Source organism: Erinaceus europaeus, chromosome 15 (assembly GCF_950295315.1).
Source record: "Erinaceus europaeus chromosome 15, mEriEur2.1, whole genome shotgun sequence".
NCBI classification, from domain to species: Eukaryota; Metazoa; Chordata; class Mammalia; order Eulipotyphla; family Erinaceidae; genus Erinaceus; species Erinaceus europaeus.
Genome location: NC_080176.1, coordinates 27,942,766 through 27,955,950, shown reverse-complemented (window position 1 = coordinate 27,955,950; position 13,185 = coordinate 27,942,766). Strand labels below are relative to the sequence as shown.

At 48.8% G+C, this 13,185-nt stretch overlaps 1 protein-coding gene across 2 annotated transcripts in view; it reads right to left on the bottom strand.

The window, feature by feature from the left end:
- HIP1 (huntingtin interacting protein 1) overlaps positions 1-13,185 on the bottom strand; it is a 130,913-nt gene that overhangs the window by 41,284 nt on the left and 76,444 nt on the right. For both annotated transcript variants that reach the window (XM_060173471.1, XM_007517953.3), the window contains 5 exons: positions 8,707-8,770; positions 5,003-5,145; positions 4,734-4,790; positions 595-675; positions 313-389 (listed from right to left, as the gene is read on the bottom strand). In XM_060173471.1, coding sequence (XP_060029454.1) covers positions 313-389; positions 595-675; positions 4,734-4,790; positions 5,003-5,145; positions 8,707-8,770 — 422 coding nt within the window. The remainder of the gene's footprint in view (positions 1-312; positions 390-594; positions 676-4,733; positions 4,791-5,002; positions 5,146-8,706; positions 8,771-13,185) is intronic.

Below are 13,185 nucleotides of genomic sequence, written 5' to 3'. Positions count from 1 at the left end.
TTTTACTTAGCATCCAGAGGCTATCTGTCACTTGTCCCTTCCCTGTGGGCCCCCTGGCTGCTGCCTCCACCCTAGTGGGACACCCCATCTTCTTTTCTGAGCCCCCAGGAGACATTCAGGCCATCTGTAGATCATATAGGATGAATTCACCAGTGACAGCGGCCCTGGAAGGCAGACTTACTTTGTGCTGGGCTGGGAGGGGTAGCAGAGAAGAGAGACCCCCAGTGTGACAATGTCTTGGATGGGTGCTGAGGCCAAAGCCACCCACCCAGCCACTGCCCCTCTGGGGCCCTCATGGGGATGGCCACTCACAAGTTGTTCACGTCATTCTCCCCGGCTTCGTCTAGCTGCCGGTCACTCATCTGGAGGTTGCCTGGGAACCTGGGGTTCTGGAAGGGAGGCAGGAAAGGAGTCTGAAGGGGGCTCCCTGGAACCTCCCCCCCATGTCTACACTGGGCTCGGGGGCAGCTGGCCTGACTCTGCTTGTGTGGGCATCCACAGTGATTGTGGGCTGCAGTGTCTCTGCACACAAGTCCTCGTACTGGGGCACCTGGGGGTGGAGCGGCAGGGGCTGGGGGTGTTGGGGAGACTCACCTTGGCGTGAAACTCCATCTTGGTTCTCAGCAGTTTGAGGTAGATACTGCACAGCTGTCCGTACCCCTCACTCAGGTGGCCCTATGGGGGGGTGGGGGTGGTGTCAGCCCTTAGTGTGTTTGCAGGGTGGGGTGGGGAGTTGTGGTCAAGGATATGTGTTTATCTGGAGAGAGACAGCTCACCCAGGCAGAGAGGGCACTTTAACAGACCCCAGGACCTGGGTTTGAGCCCCTGTTACCACATGGAAGCACTTCCTGCCTGGGAGGAGGGAGTCATGTGTTTCCTTCTCTCCCCTCTTTGCTCTGTCTCTTATGTAAAAAAAGAAAAAAAAATTAGTCAATAAAAAGAGACTGAAAGGAGCAGTGATGGTGTGTGTACAGAGCCCTAGTGATAACTCCAGTGGCAAAATAAATAGCATGATATAATATTACATATACATCCCCCCCCTTATGACTAGGTAACTAGCTCAGATGGTAGAGTTCTGGAATTTCGAGACTGAGGCTCTTGGCTTGATGTCCACACATGCCAGAGTTGTGTTCTGGTCTTTTTCATGTGGAATATTAGTCTGTCAGAAAAGTCATGATACATATTTACAAAGAAAAGCAACGAAAAATATGTCATGGCTTTTCCAACAACTCAATAAATAGAACGAACCTTTTAAACAAAGGATATATTTGAGAGGCAGGAAAGACAGAGAGGGGGAGAGAAAGACACCTGCAGACCTGCTTCACCACCTGTGAAGTGATTCCCCTGCAGGTGGGGAGCCGGGGGCTCAAACTGGGATCCTTACGCCGATCCTTGCGCCACCTGTGCTTAACCCGCTGTGCTACCGCCCAACTCCCAAGTTTTTTTTTTAAATATATACAATTAAAAAAATTTTTTTTTGATAATCTTTATTTGATAGAGACAGCCAGAAATCGAGAGGAAAGGGGAAGGGGGCAGAGAGATGAAGAGAGGCAGAGAGACACCTGCAGCACTGCTTCACCACTTGTGAAGCTTTCCCCTTGCAGGTGGGGACCAGGGGCTTGAACCTGGATCCTTGTGCATTGTAACACATACACTCAACCAGGTACGCTACCACCTGGCCCCTCTTTTTTTTTTTTTTTTTGCCTCCAGGGTTATCACTGGGACTTGGGGCCTGCACTATGAATCCACTGCTCTTATGAATCCACTGCTCATTTTTTAGAATTTTTTTTAGGGGGTAGGACAGATAAATTGAGAGGGGAAGGGGAAATAGAGAGGGAAAGAGACATCTGCAGACCTGCTTCATCGCTTATGAAGCGACCTCCCTGCAGGTGGGAAGCTGGGGGTTCAAACCAGGATCCTCACACGGGTCCCTGTGCTTTGTACTATGTGCACTTAATCTGGTGTGCCACCAGCCGGGCCCCCTAGACTTCATTTTTTCAAAGAAAGAGACAGAGAGGCAGAGAGAGACTGAAAGAGACCACAGTACTGAAGCTTCTGTCAGTGCGGTGGGGCCAGGCTCGAACCTGGGTCATGCACATGGCAAAGGAACACACTACCCAAGTCCCAGGCTCTATGTTTTAGAGTCCCTCTTAGGCCCACAGGGCAGAGAGAGGCCTGCGGTAACCCCTCTGTCTGCTGCACCCCCATCCCCCTCAGCACCAAGAGCCCTGTCGCGGGTGGCACACAAGCCATGGTGGGGCCTCCATCCACCATGTGACAGTGACAGCTCGTCACTGTCACCCAAAGTGAAGCTTACACTTTGGAAGCTTAAATGAAGGGCAGGGGAGACAGCATGGTGGTTCTGCAAAAGACTTTCATGCCTGAGGCTCTGTGGTCCAGGTCCTATCCCCAGCACATCCCAAACTGAAGAGTGCTCTAGTGAATCTCTCTGTATTTTTCTCTGTGTCTCTTAATCTCTCTCACTAAAATGAAATAAATAAAAATAAAACCACTGGGGAGTCGGGCGGTAGCACAGCGGTTTAAGCACACATGGTGTAAGGACCGGCGGAAGGATCCCCCTGGGTCCCCACCTGCAGGGGAGTCGCTTCACAAGCGGTGAAGTAGGTCTGCAGGTGTCTATCTTTCTCTCCTCCTCTCTGTCTTCCCCTCCTCTCTCCATTTCTCTCTGTCCTATCCAACAACAATGACATCAACAACAACAATAGTAACTACAACAAGGACACCAAAAGGGAATAAATAAATATTAAAAAAATAAAACCACTGTTAAAAAAGTTTGAAAGGAATTAAATGTTTAAAGGTTTTTTTTTAAAGATTTTATTTATTTACTAATGAGAAAGGAAGAGAGAAAGAACCAGATATCATTCTGGTACATGTGCTCCTGGGGATTGAACTCAGGACCTCATGCTTGAGAGTCCAATGCTTTATCCACTGTGTCACCTCCTGGACCACTAAATGTTTAAAGTTTAGGGGTCAGATTATACTACTATACAGAGTACTTATTAATGATGGGGACAGGGAGAGAGAACCAGAGCATCGCTAGGACATGAACCTGAGCACCCTAAAGTACTGCTGTGACCTGAGGGGACACACACACACACACACCCTGTCGCTGAGAAGTGGGCCCGGGAGCTGGTCCTCAGGGGGCTTCTGCCCAGAAATCACCAGACCTGAAGCTTGAAATTACACCTAGAATGTTTTTTAACAGAGGCAAACGAGTATTCTCTGTGTTTGTGTATGTGTGAGGTGGGGGAGCTGCCTTCAAAGGAGTCCACAAATGAAGCCACATGGAAAAAGAGCAGCTCCCAATGAAAAATGGCTAAGCCCCAGAAGGGACTAGCACGGCTGAGGGAGCAGATGAGAACAGAAGCAGATCACTCAAGGCTTGTCGAGAAAGGGGCTACCACAAGTGGAAAGTGAAGTCGCCATGCTGAAGAAGTCGACATAAAGAAGAAACTTTTCAGAATATCTGCAGGGCACACACACACACACACACAATGCTAGGTAGAGCTGAAAAAAAAAATTGAAGTACACCAAGAAATGAAAATGACATTAAAATGGAGAGGGTTAATGACTATAGACCCAGCTCAGGTGGGAACAAGTGAACTAGCTGGGCTAAAAAATTCCAGCCTTTAGGTCCATGATTGGTCAACAATTTGTTTGGCTTTGTATGTTAACTCTCTTTTCAGTCACCAGGTTCCTGATGCTAGCATGAAGCCGACCAGACTTTCCTGGACAGACAACCCCACCAATATTTCCTGGAGCTCCACTTCTCCAGAACCCTTCCCCACTAGGGAAAGAGAGAGACAGGCTGGGAGTATGGATGGACCTGTCAACGCCCATGTTCAGCAGGGAAGCAATTACAGAAGCCAGACCTTCCACCTTCTGCATCCCACAATGACCTTGGGTCCATACTCCCAGGGGGCTAAAGAATAGGAAAGCTATCAGGGAAGGGGATGGGATACAGAGTTCTGGTGGTAGGAATTGTGTGAAGTTGTACCCCTCTTATCCTATGGTTTAGTCAATGTTTCCTTTTTACAAATAAAAAATTAAAAAAAAAAATTCTCCAGAACGTCACGGACAAATGAGAAAAGGGAAGAAAAGAAAGTTTGGGGGACTGGGTGGTTGCACACCGGGTTAAGTGCATATAGTACAAAGCCCAAGGACCAGCGCAAGGATCCCATTTCAAGTCCCTGGCTCCCCACCTGCAGAGGGGTCACTTCACAAGCGGTGAAGCAGGTCTGCAGATGTCTATCTTCCTCTCCCCCTCTCTGTCTTCCCCTTCTCTTTCAATTTCTCTGTCTTATCCAACAACAGCAACAATAACAACGGAAAAAAGATGGCCACCAGGAGCAGTGGATTTGCAGTGCAGGTACCGAGCCCCAGTGATAACCCTGGAGGCAAGAGAGAGAAAAGATGGTATCTGGAGAGACGGTGAGAATCTTCTGCAATCAAAGAGATCAAACGCTGGCCATGGCATGAAGAACTGGGAATGCCGATTCTGTACTATGACACCAGTTGGGCCAGCAGAGGGGAAGGAGTGGGAAGGGAGTCAGCATCATGATGTCTGATGTCTGGTGTCTGGTGCCCTCAGAACACAATGATATGAGCAGCCCCCCCCCCCCAAACAGAGGGTCCCAGGCAAGAATATGGCTGTCCTGGCTACTTGGGGGGCTGTGGCCTCTGGGGTGGGCTCCAGTGCACTCTGGACTCACCCACATCCTGCTCATGTCACTCAGTTCACTCTTGTATCTCAGCGAGTCCTTCAGGACCTGGGGAAGGAGAGACAGGCCGAGGAAGGAGTTGGGGCATCATCACAAGGATGAGGCGGGGTGGGCGACCAGGCCGGCCAGAGAGACCCCCCACACCCACCCCATCCCGTCTCTTTGAGGGAATCAAATCAAGAGAAGGGGGCAGACGGTGGCCACTGTGCCCAGGCGGGGCCCTGTCCCCTCCCCCCGGGGCTGGGGCTCCTGGGACTCACATGTGGGTGTCCGTCACGAAGCAGCTTGTGGAACACGTGGCAGAACTTCCAGCAGAGCACGGCGTTGCTGGAGAGAGGCAGCCGGTTGACCACAGACCAGAAGGTCTGTGCCCCCTTCTCATGGTGGGTCCCCAGGATGCACGGTGGGGGAGGGGGTCATGGAAAATATGGACACAGAAGGCCAGGCAGCGGCGCACCGGGTTAAGCGCACATAGTGCGAAGTGCAAGGACCTGGGTTCAAGCCCCCAACTCCCTACCTGCAGGGGGATCGCTTCACAAGCGGTGAAGCAGGTCTGTAGGTGTCTCTCCTCTCCCCCCCACCCCTCTCAGTTTCTCTCTGTCCTGTCCAGTAAAATGAAAAAAATGGCTGCCAGGAGCAGTGGATTCGTAGTGCAAGCACCGAGCCCCAGTGATAACCCTGAAGGCAAAATAATAATAATAATAATGTTAATAGGAACAGGCAAAATAATAATAATAATATTAATAGGAATACCAGGAGAACTTCATAGATGGCAGAGCAGTACTACAGTGTCTCTCCTCTGTCTGTCAGCCTCTCCCTCTAAAAGAACAGAACCTGCCCATCTGCAGGGGAAGCTTTAAAAGTGATGAAACACTGCTTGCTCTGTTTCTCCTCTCCCTATCTATCCTCTCAGTTTCTCTCTGTTCTAGCAAATAAAATAAATAAAGTTAAAAAAAAAAAAAAGAAGAAGAAAAGAAAGATAGAAAGGCCCCTGCCCTGAGCCCAGGAGCCAGCTTTGGGGCTGGCTCACCCAGTAGGACTGTGTCATTGTTCAGGGCACAGGAATGTCATTCGTCGGGGACACTGTTCAGCAATGAGACACCCTGAATCCGCCCAGGCATGCTGGCAACTCAGGGGGCAGATGGTAATCTAGCATCTTGCTCTAGTAAAATCCGCCCGTCTGTTCCATCCCTGGCGATGATGGTGTGTCACTGGGGGCATGTGGGTTCCTTCCTAACGGGGCCGTGGGTCCTGCTGTGTCTTTATGGGGAAGGGATGCTGATCGGAATTTGTGTTTTGATATGGAAACAGACTCCCCCACTGCCGAGTTCATGATGGGGCCTTCAGGGAGGGGACCATCTATTTTTATTTTTTTAAGTAATTATTTAAAAAAATATTTATTCCCTTTTGTTGCCCTTGTTTTATTGTTGTGGTTATTATTGTTGTTGTTATTGATATTATTGTTTTTGGATAGGACAGAGAGAAATGGAGAGAGGAGGGGAAGACAGAGGGGGGGGGAGAAAGATAGACACCTGCAGACCTGCTTCACCACCTGTGAAGCAACTCCCCTGCAGGTGGGGAGCCGGGGGCTTGAACCAAGAACTTTACACTGGTCCTTGTGCTTTGCGCCACCTGAGCTTAACCTGCTGCACTACCGCCCGGCTCATTATTATTATTATTATTTTTATTTTTTACCAGAGCACTGTTCAGCTCTGGTTTATGGTGGTGTGGGGATTGAACCTGGGACCTTGGAGCTTCAAGCATGAGAGTCACTTTGCATCACCATTATGCTATCTATCCCCGCCCAACATTTATTTATTTATTTTTGCCTTCAGGGTTATTGCTGGGGCTCAGTGCCCACACTACAAATCCACTGCTCCTGGAGGCTATTTTTTCCCTTTTGTTGCCCTTGTTGTTTATCATTGTTGTTGTTGTTCTTGCTGCTGTTGTTGTTGGATAGGACAGAGAGAAATGGCGAGAGGAGGGGAAGACAGTGAGGGGAAGAGAAAGCAGACCTGCTTCACCGCTTGTGAAGCGACCCCCCTGTAGGTAGGGAGCACGGTCTTGAACCAGGATCCTTCAGCCAGTTCTTGAGCTTTGCACCATGTGCACTTAACCCGTTGCAATACTGCCCAGCAACCCCAACATTTATTTATTTAAGAACATCAGGGGGAAATGGGGACTGGGGAGTGCACACAAGTGCCAGAGCTGAACTGGGACATGGCGGGCAGGGGCAAGCTCTGGTAAAAAATAAAGATGGAAAAAGTTAATTTTTTAAAATTATCTTTATCTATTTATTGGATAAAAACAACCAGAAACTAAGAGGAAGGGAGGAGACAGAGAGGGAGAGAAACAGAGAGACACCTGCAACCCTGCTTCATCACTCGTGTAGCTCTCTCCTTGTAGCTGGGGGCCAGGGGCTTGAACCTGGGTCCTTGTGCATTTTAACATGTGTGCTTAACCAGTTGTGCCACCACCTGGCCCCTTAAAATTAAAAAAAAAAATTTAATAATTTATTTACTGGATAGAGACAGCCAGATGTTGAGAGGTAGGGGGAGAAAGGGAGAGAGACAGAGAGACACCTGCAGCCCTGCTTCACCACTTGTGTACCTTTCCCCTTGCAGGTGGGGACCAGGGACTCGAACCCGGGACCTTGCACACTGTAACAGGTGTGCTTAACAAGGTGCACCACCACCCAGCCCCTGCCCCCCCCCCCAATTTTTTAAAACGCAGTACCAGGAAAAAACTCAGAGCCTCACACAAACAAGAAAGTGCTGAACAGCCTCCCAGTCTGATGTCCTAGTCCATACTTGAGAAAGAGAGAGAAAAGAGAAAGAGAAACAGAGGAGTGACAGAAAAGTCATCACAGCACTGCTCCACCATCCACAGAGCTCCTCCAATACTCCCATGGCACTCCCAGGCGGTACTGTGTCTTCTGAGTTGGAAGGGGTGCCTCCCCTGGTCTGCAAATCAAGTCTGGAAACCGGGATCAGCATTTGCACATGGAACAACTTCTGAAGTAAGTTAGGAATGAATTGTGAAATGGCCTCCCAGAATGTTAGAGCTGGGATGCTAGACCTTGGGCATCTCTTCTGGCCAAGTCTTTCATTTGTCAGACAAGGGAACTGGCTTGTTCAGGTCCCAAGGAGTCTGTTAAAGGTTCTGGAACCTTCCTCCTGTCTCCCTCCTTCCACTGCCCAGACAGCTTCCGTTGAAGGGTGTGACACTGTCTTGTCGGCACAGCCCTGCTCCTCTGCCAGTCCCCCACCCAGAGGAGCACTGACAACTTTCTCCCTCTCTCCCCCACCATTACCAACCAGACTGATCAGAAATTCTTAGTAGGTACAGGGTCAGGACTGGCTAATTCCTTTGAGAAAAGCAATTAGACTTTCTAGTGAAAGCATTTCACATGTTGCAATGCACAAGGATCCGGGTTCAAGCCTCCAGTCCCCACCTGCAGGGGGAAAGCTTTGCGAATGGTGAAGCAGTGCTGCAGGTGTCTCTCTCTTTCCCTATCTCTCCCTTCCCTCTCAATTTCAATCCAATAAATAAAGATAATAATAAAAAAAATTAAGATAAAAAAAGAACCATCACAAGGGGCCCCTTATTTCACTTTGGGGGTGCTGGGGAAGAGCTCAAGGGGGGAGGGTCAGTGTAAGCCTGGGGGGCAGGTGTGTGGCCCCAGAGTACCGATTAAGTCCCAGGAATTGGGGGTGTCTTTGGGAAGCTTCAAAGGACCCCACACTGTCAGTCACCCTCTATTCTGCAGCCCTGCCCCTTCTCCAGACTCCCAGACCATTCTGTAGCTGCTGGCACAGTCCACTCTCACCCTGCAGGGGGCGGGGGGGGGGGCCCTTCCTGCAGCAGAGCATGGGGGGTAGCCTCTCCCTGACCTCAGCCAGCCCCCCATGACCTGACCCCCGCCTCCCAGGGTCACTCTTCTAAGTAAGAGCCAAAAGGATATTTCGGGCGTGTTTTTCCTTCACAGCCATTTCCTGTGCGTTAATGGCCTTATTAATGCTGACCATCTGAAAAACAAGAGGGGAAGAGGGGAGGATGAATAAGGAGCCAAGGGTGGCCCAGACCTTCCCCGCCCGGCCCCTCCCTTCAGTGAAGACCCCCGTGTCCTGCTCCCTCCAGTGAAGACCCCTGAGCACTGTGGTCCCGGCACCCCCCCCAGTAGGGGGCATGGGTGGGTAATGCTCCCAGGCCAGCTGGCTCAGGCCACCCCCGGGCAGCAGTGAGTGAGGCCGCCTGACATTGGCTGTGCCCAGCTGCTGCGCCCGCCTGCCACTCATTGGCTTGGCACAACGTGCCAATTAAAGGCCACACAAAGGGGTGCCTTTCATCCCCCCAAGGAAACATTATTTCTCCAGGGGCAGGAGGAAGAGGCCCTGAGCTCAGGGCGTGACTGCAGGCAGCCATCCCCCCACCCCCTTCCTCTCTGACTGCTAGAACCTTCCATGGGCCCTTCCCTGGCTTGACTGGCCATCAGTTTCCTGCTGTTGGATGTTTTCCAAGTCCTGGGCAGATTTTCTTATTTAAATCAAAAGGCACTGCAGATTTTCACTCCTTCCCAGTCATTAAAAAAAAAAAAAAAAAAAAAAGTCCAACTCCCTTTTAATTTAGCAAAGTGTGTGCTTACACACACCCCCACGGGCCACTTGAAGGCTTTTAAAAATTTTTTATAATATAATGTTTTTTACTTTGCTTTTGAGGAAAATTTTGGCTTATAAGACTATACATGTTTTTAGAAATATTTTATTTATGTATTAACAAGGGAAGGAGAGAGGGAAGGTGGGAAGGAGGGAGGGAGAGAGAACCAAGCATTATTGGATTTGGTTGCAGTCACAGCTAGCTAACCTTTGATATCTTTATACCAGGTACTAACTCCTCTGCTCCCTGGATCATTCTGAGGAAAACCCTAGGCATTGTATGACTTTGCCAGTTCACATTTCTGGATAAACCTCTAAGTGGGGGGGTGGGGGGGGGAGGAAAACTTCAGAAATTAAGCAGAATGCTTTGGTCACACCTAAAATTTGAAGGACATTACCTTGATAGTATTGGATGCATAACACCGGTTTCCCCTTCGTGTGAATTAAAACAAACAAACAAACAAAATGCCCTTGCAGTTGTGATTGGAGTCCAGAAAACTGGTGGGATTCTAACTTTCTGATTTTACATTTTATTTAATTTTGTTTGTTTGTTTATTTATTACCAGAACACTGCTTAGCTCTGGCTTATGGTGATGTAGGGGATTGAACCTGAGACTATGGAGCCTCAGGCATGAAAGTCTCTTCGAAGAACTATTATGTTGTCTACCCCCACAGATTCTCACTCTCTGTAAGGGCTCTAAAAATCCACACAACTGCTGACCATGGACAACAGTAACCCTGCCAGCAGCAGGGGTGGCTGCTTCTTCCGGTTTTTGCAGGTTTAATGGGTGCAGAGACATTTCGTCAATAACTTCATTTGTATTTTCCTGACTGCTACCTGTCTTTCCATCCATCCATCCATCCATCCACCCACCCACTATTGAGAAAGAACACTGATCAGAACACTGATCAACTGTATGAGAGGCTGGGGATCAAACCCAGGGCTCCAGGCCCACAGGCATGTGCTCTACCACAGCGGTATCTTCGTGGCCCCAAGAAAGACATCTCTCTCTTTTAAAAAAAAAAGCAAAACTTTATTTATTGGGTAGCGGCAGGCAGAAGTCCAGAAGGTAGGGAGAGAAGAGGGAGAGAACGAGAAACACCTGCAGCACTGCTTCACCATTTGCAAAGTTTTCCCCCTGAAGGTGGACTGAGGGATTGAACCTGGGTCCTTGTACACTGTAACATGTGTGCTCAGCCAAGTGTGTCACCACTCAGCCTCAGCCCAAGAAAGAAATCTCATGTTTAAGCGCACATAGTACAAAGCACAAGGACCCATGCAAGGATCCTGGTTTGAGGCCCCCGGCTCCCCACCTTGCAGGGGGGTAACTTCACAAGTGGTGAAGCAGATCTGCAGCGCTCTCTCTCTCTCTCTCTCTCTCTCTCTCTCTCTCCCTTCCCTCTCAATTTCTCTCTGTCCTATCAATCAATCAATCAACAAAAGTGGCCAAAGGAGTAGTAAATTTGTAGTGTAGGCATAGTGATAACCCTGGAGGCAAAAAGAAAGAAAGAAAGAAAGAAAGAAAGAGAGAGAGAAAAGAAAAGAAAAGAAAAGAAAGAAGGAAAGTTGGGAGTCCGGCGGTTCGAGTCCCAGCTCCCCACCAGCAGGGGAGTCGCTTCACAAGCGGTGAAGCAGGTCTGCAAGTGTCCATCTCTCTCTCCCCCTCTCTGTCTTCCTCTACCCTCTCTATTTCTCTTGGTCCTATCCAACAACAGCAATAACTACAACAACAATAAGAAAACAAGGGCAACAAAAGGGGGAAGAAAAAGAAATGATTTAAAAAAATAAATAAAATAAAATGTTCTTTAAAAAAAAAAAGGCATGATGCCTAAAAAAAAAAAAAAAGGAAAGAAAAGAAAGAAAGAAAGACAGACATCTCTTAGGGTGGGGGTAGAGAGCATAATGGTTATACAAAAAAACTCTCATACCTGAGGCTCTGAAGTCCCAGGTTCAATCCCCGCACCACCATAAGCCAGAGCTGAGCAGTGCTCTGGTGTTTCTAACTGTGTCTTTCTCTCTCTGCATCTCTCTAAAAAATATAAGTAAATAAAAAAAGAATGAAAGACACATCTTCTCATACAAGCGACACAGCAAGAAAGAAGAGAAGCTTCCCTGAAATCTCTTAGCCAAGCAGAACTGGTGTCTGGCAGAGGTCCAGGGCTTCTGCTGCCTCTACACAAGTCCTTTCTGAGCCTGGCTTCTCGGCTGCTACTCCCCAGGTCACTGTCTTCCCTTTAACTCCCTCCTCAGGGCGGGTGACAGTGGCTCCATGGAAACCAGGACAGAGATAAGATCCTGGGTGGAGCCATCACATTTCCCTAACCCCTGGAGGCTACTGTTCCACAGGGAAATAGAAGACACAGCGACACTGTAGGATATCCAGAGAGCCAAGCTTCTTAGCTAAGGTGCTGATGTGAAGTGGTCACGTGCAGGGGGTTGCTAGAGACAGTACAAGGCAGGGAGGAAGAAGAGAAATTCACTGGCCAGAAAGTGTAGAAACCACTGCAGAGGGGGAAGCCATGCTGGCTGGGGCTTAGATCGCGCCTGAGATAATGTGTATGCTCTGAGTTTGTGATTGTGATGATCTTTGCTTGCAAGAACAAAAGGCAGAGAACAACCAGGGGAAAAGTCCTCCCAATCCTCTAATGCAGGATCAGGAAGATAGCATACAAGTTATGCAAAAAGACTTGATTAAAAAAAACAAAAACCACTTGTGGTCCAGAAGGTGGTACAGTGGATAAAACATTGGACTCTCAAGCATGAGGTCCTAAATTCAATCCCCGGTAGCACATGTGCCAGAGTGATGTCTGGTTCATTCTCTCTCCTCCTATCTTTCTCATTAATAAATAAATAAATAAATAAATAAATAAATAAAGGAGTTGGGCAGTAGCGCAGCGGGTTAAGTGCACATGGCGCAAAGCGCAAAGACCGGTGGAAGGATCCTGATTCGAGCTCCCAACTCCCCACCTACAGGGGAGTCGATTCATAGGTGGTGAAGCAAGTCTGCAGGTGTCTGTCTTTCTCTCCCCCTCTCTGTCTTCCCCTCCTCTCTCCATTTCTCTCTGTCCTATCCAACAACAATGACAACAGTAATAGTAACAACAACACCGATAAACAACAAGGGCAACAAAGGGGGAAAAATGGCCTCCACGAGCAGTGGATTCATAATGCAGGCACTGAGCCCCAGCAATAACCCTGGAGGCAAAAATAAATAAATACATAAATAAATAAATTCTGAGAGAGAGAGAGAACCAGAGCAACACTCTGGCACAGGAGATGCTATGGATTGAACTCTGGACCTTCTGCTTGAGAGTGCAAAGCTTTAGCCAAGGTCCCAGGTTTAATTCCTGGAACCACGATAAGCCAGTGATGAGCAGTGCTCTGATTAAAATAGATTATCTCAAGAAATACGTAATAGACCAAGAGTCTGTAACTGTAGATTGTATGGACATTGGTGAAAAGAGGAAACCTTCTGTGCACAATGTGTTTCAAGTCTTGAGAGAACAGAAATAAAGTCAAATCACCTTAGTGGCAGAGCACAGTCTCATGTCTGAGACCCTTGTCTGGATCCCCAGAACAAGTGCTGAGATGAGAGAGAAAGCCCTTCGAACTGCAAAGCAGTCGGGGAGGCTTCTTAGAAGAGGCAAAGGCGGGAGTTTGGCGGTAGCACAGCGGGTTAAGCGCATGTGGCGCAAAGCACAAGGACCAGCGTAAGGATCCAGGTTCAAGCCCTCAGCTCCCCACCTGCAGGGGAGTCCCTTCACAGGCGGTGAAGCAGGTCTGCAGG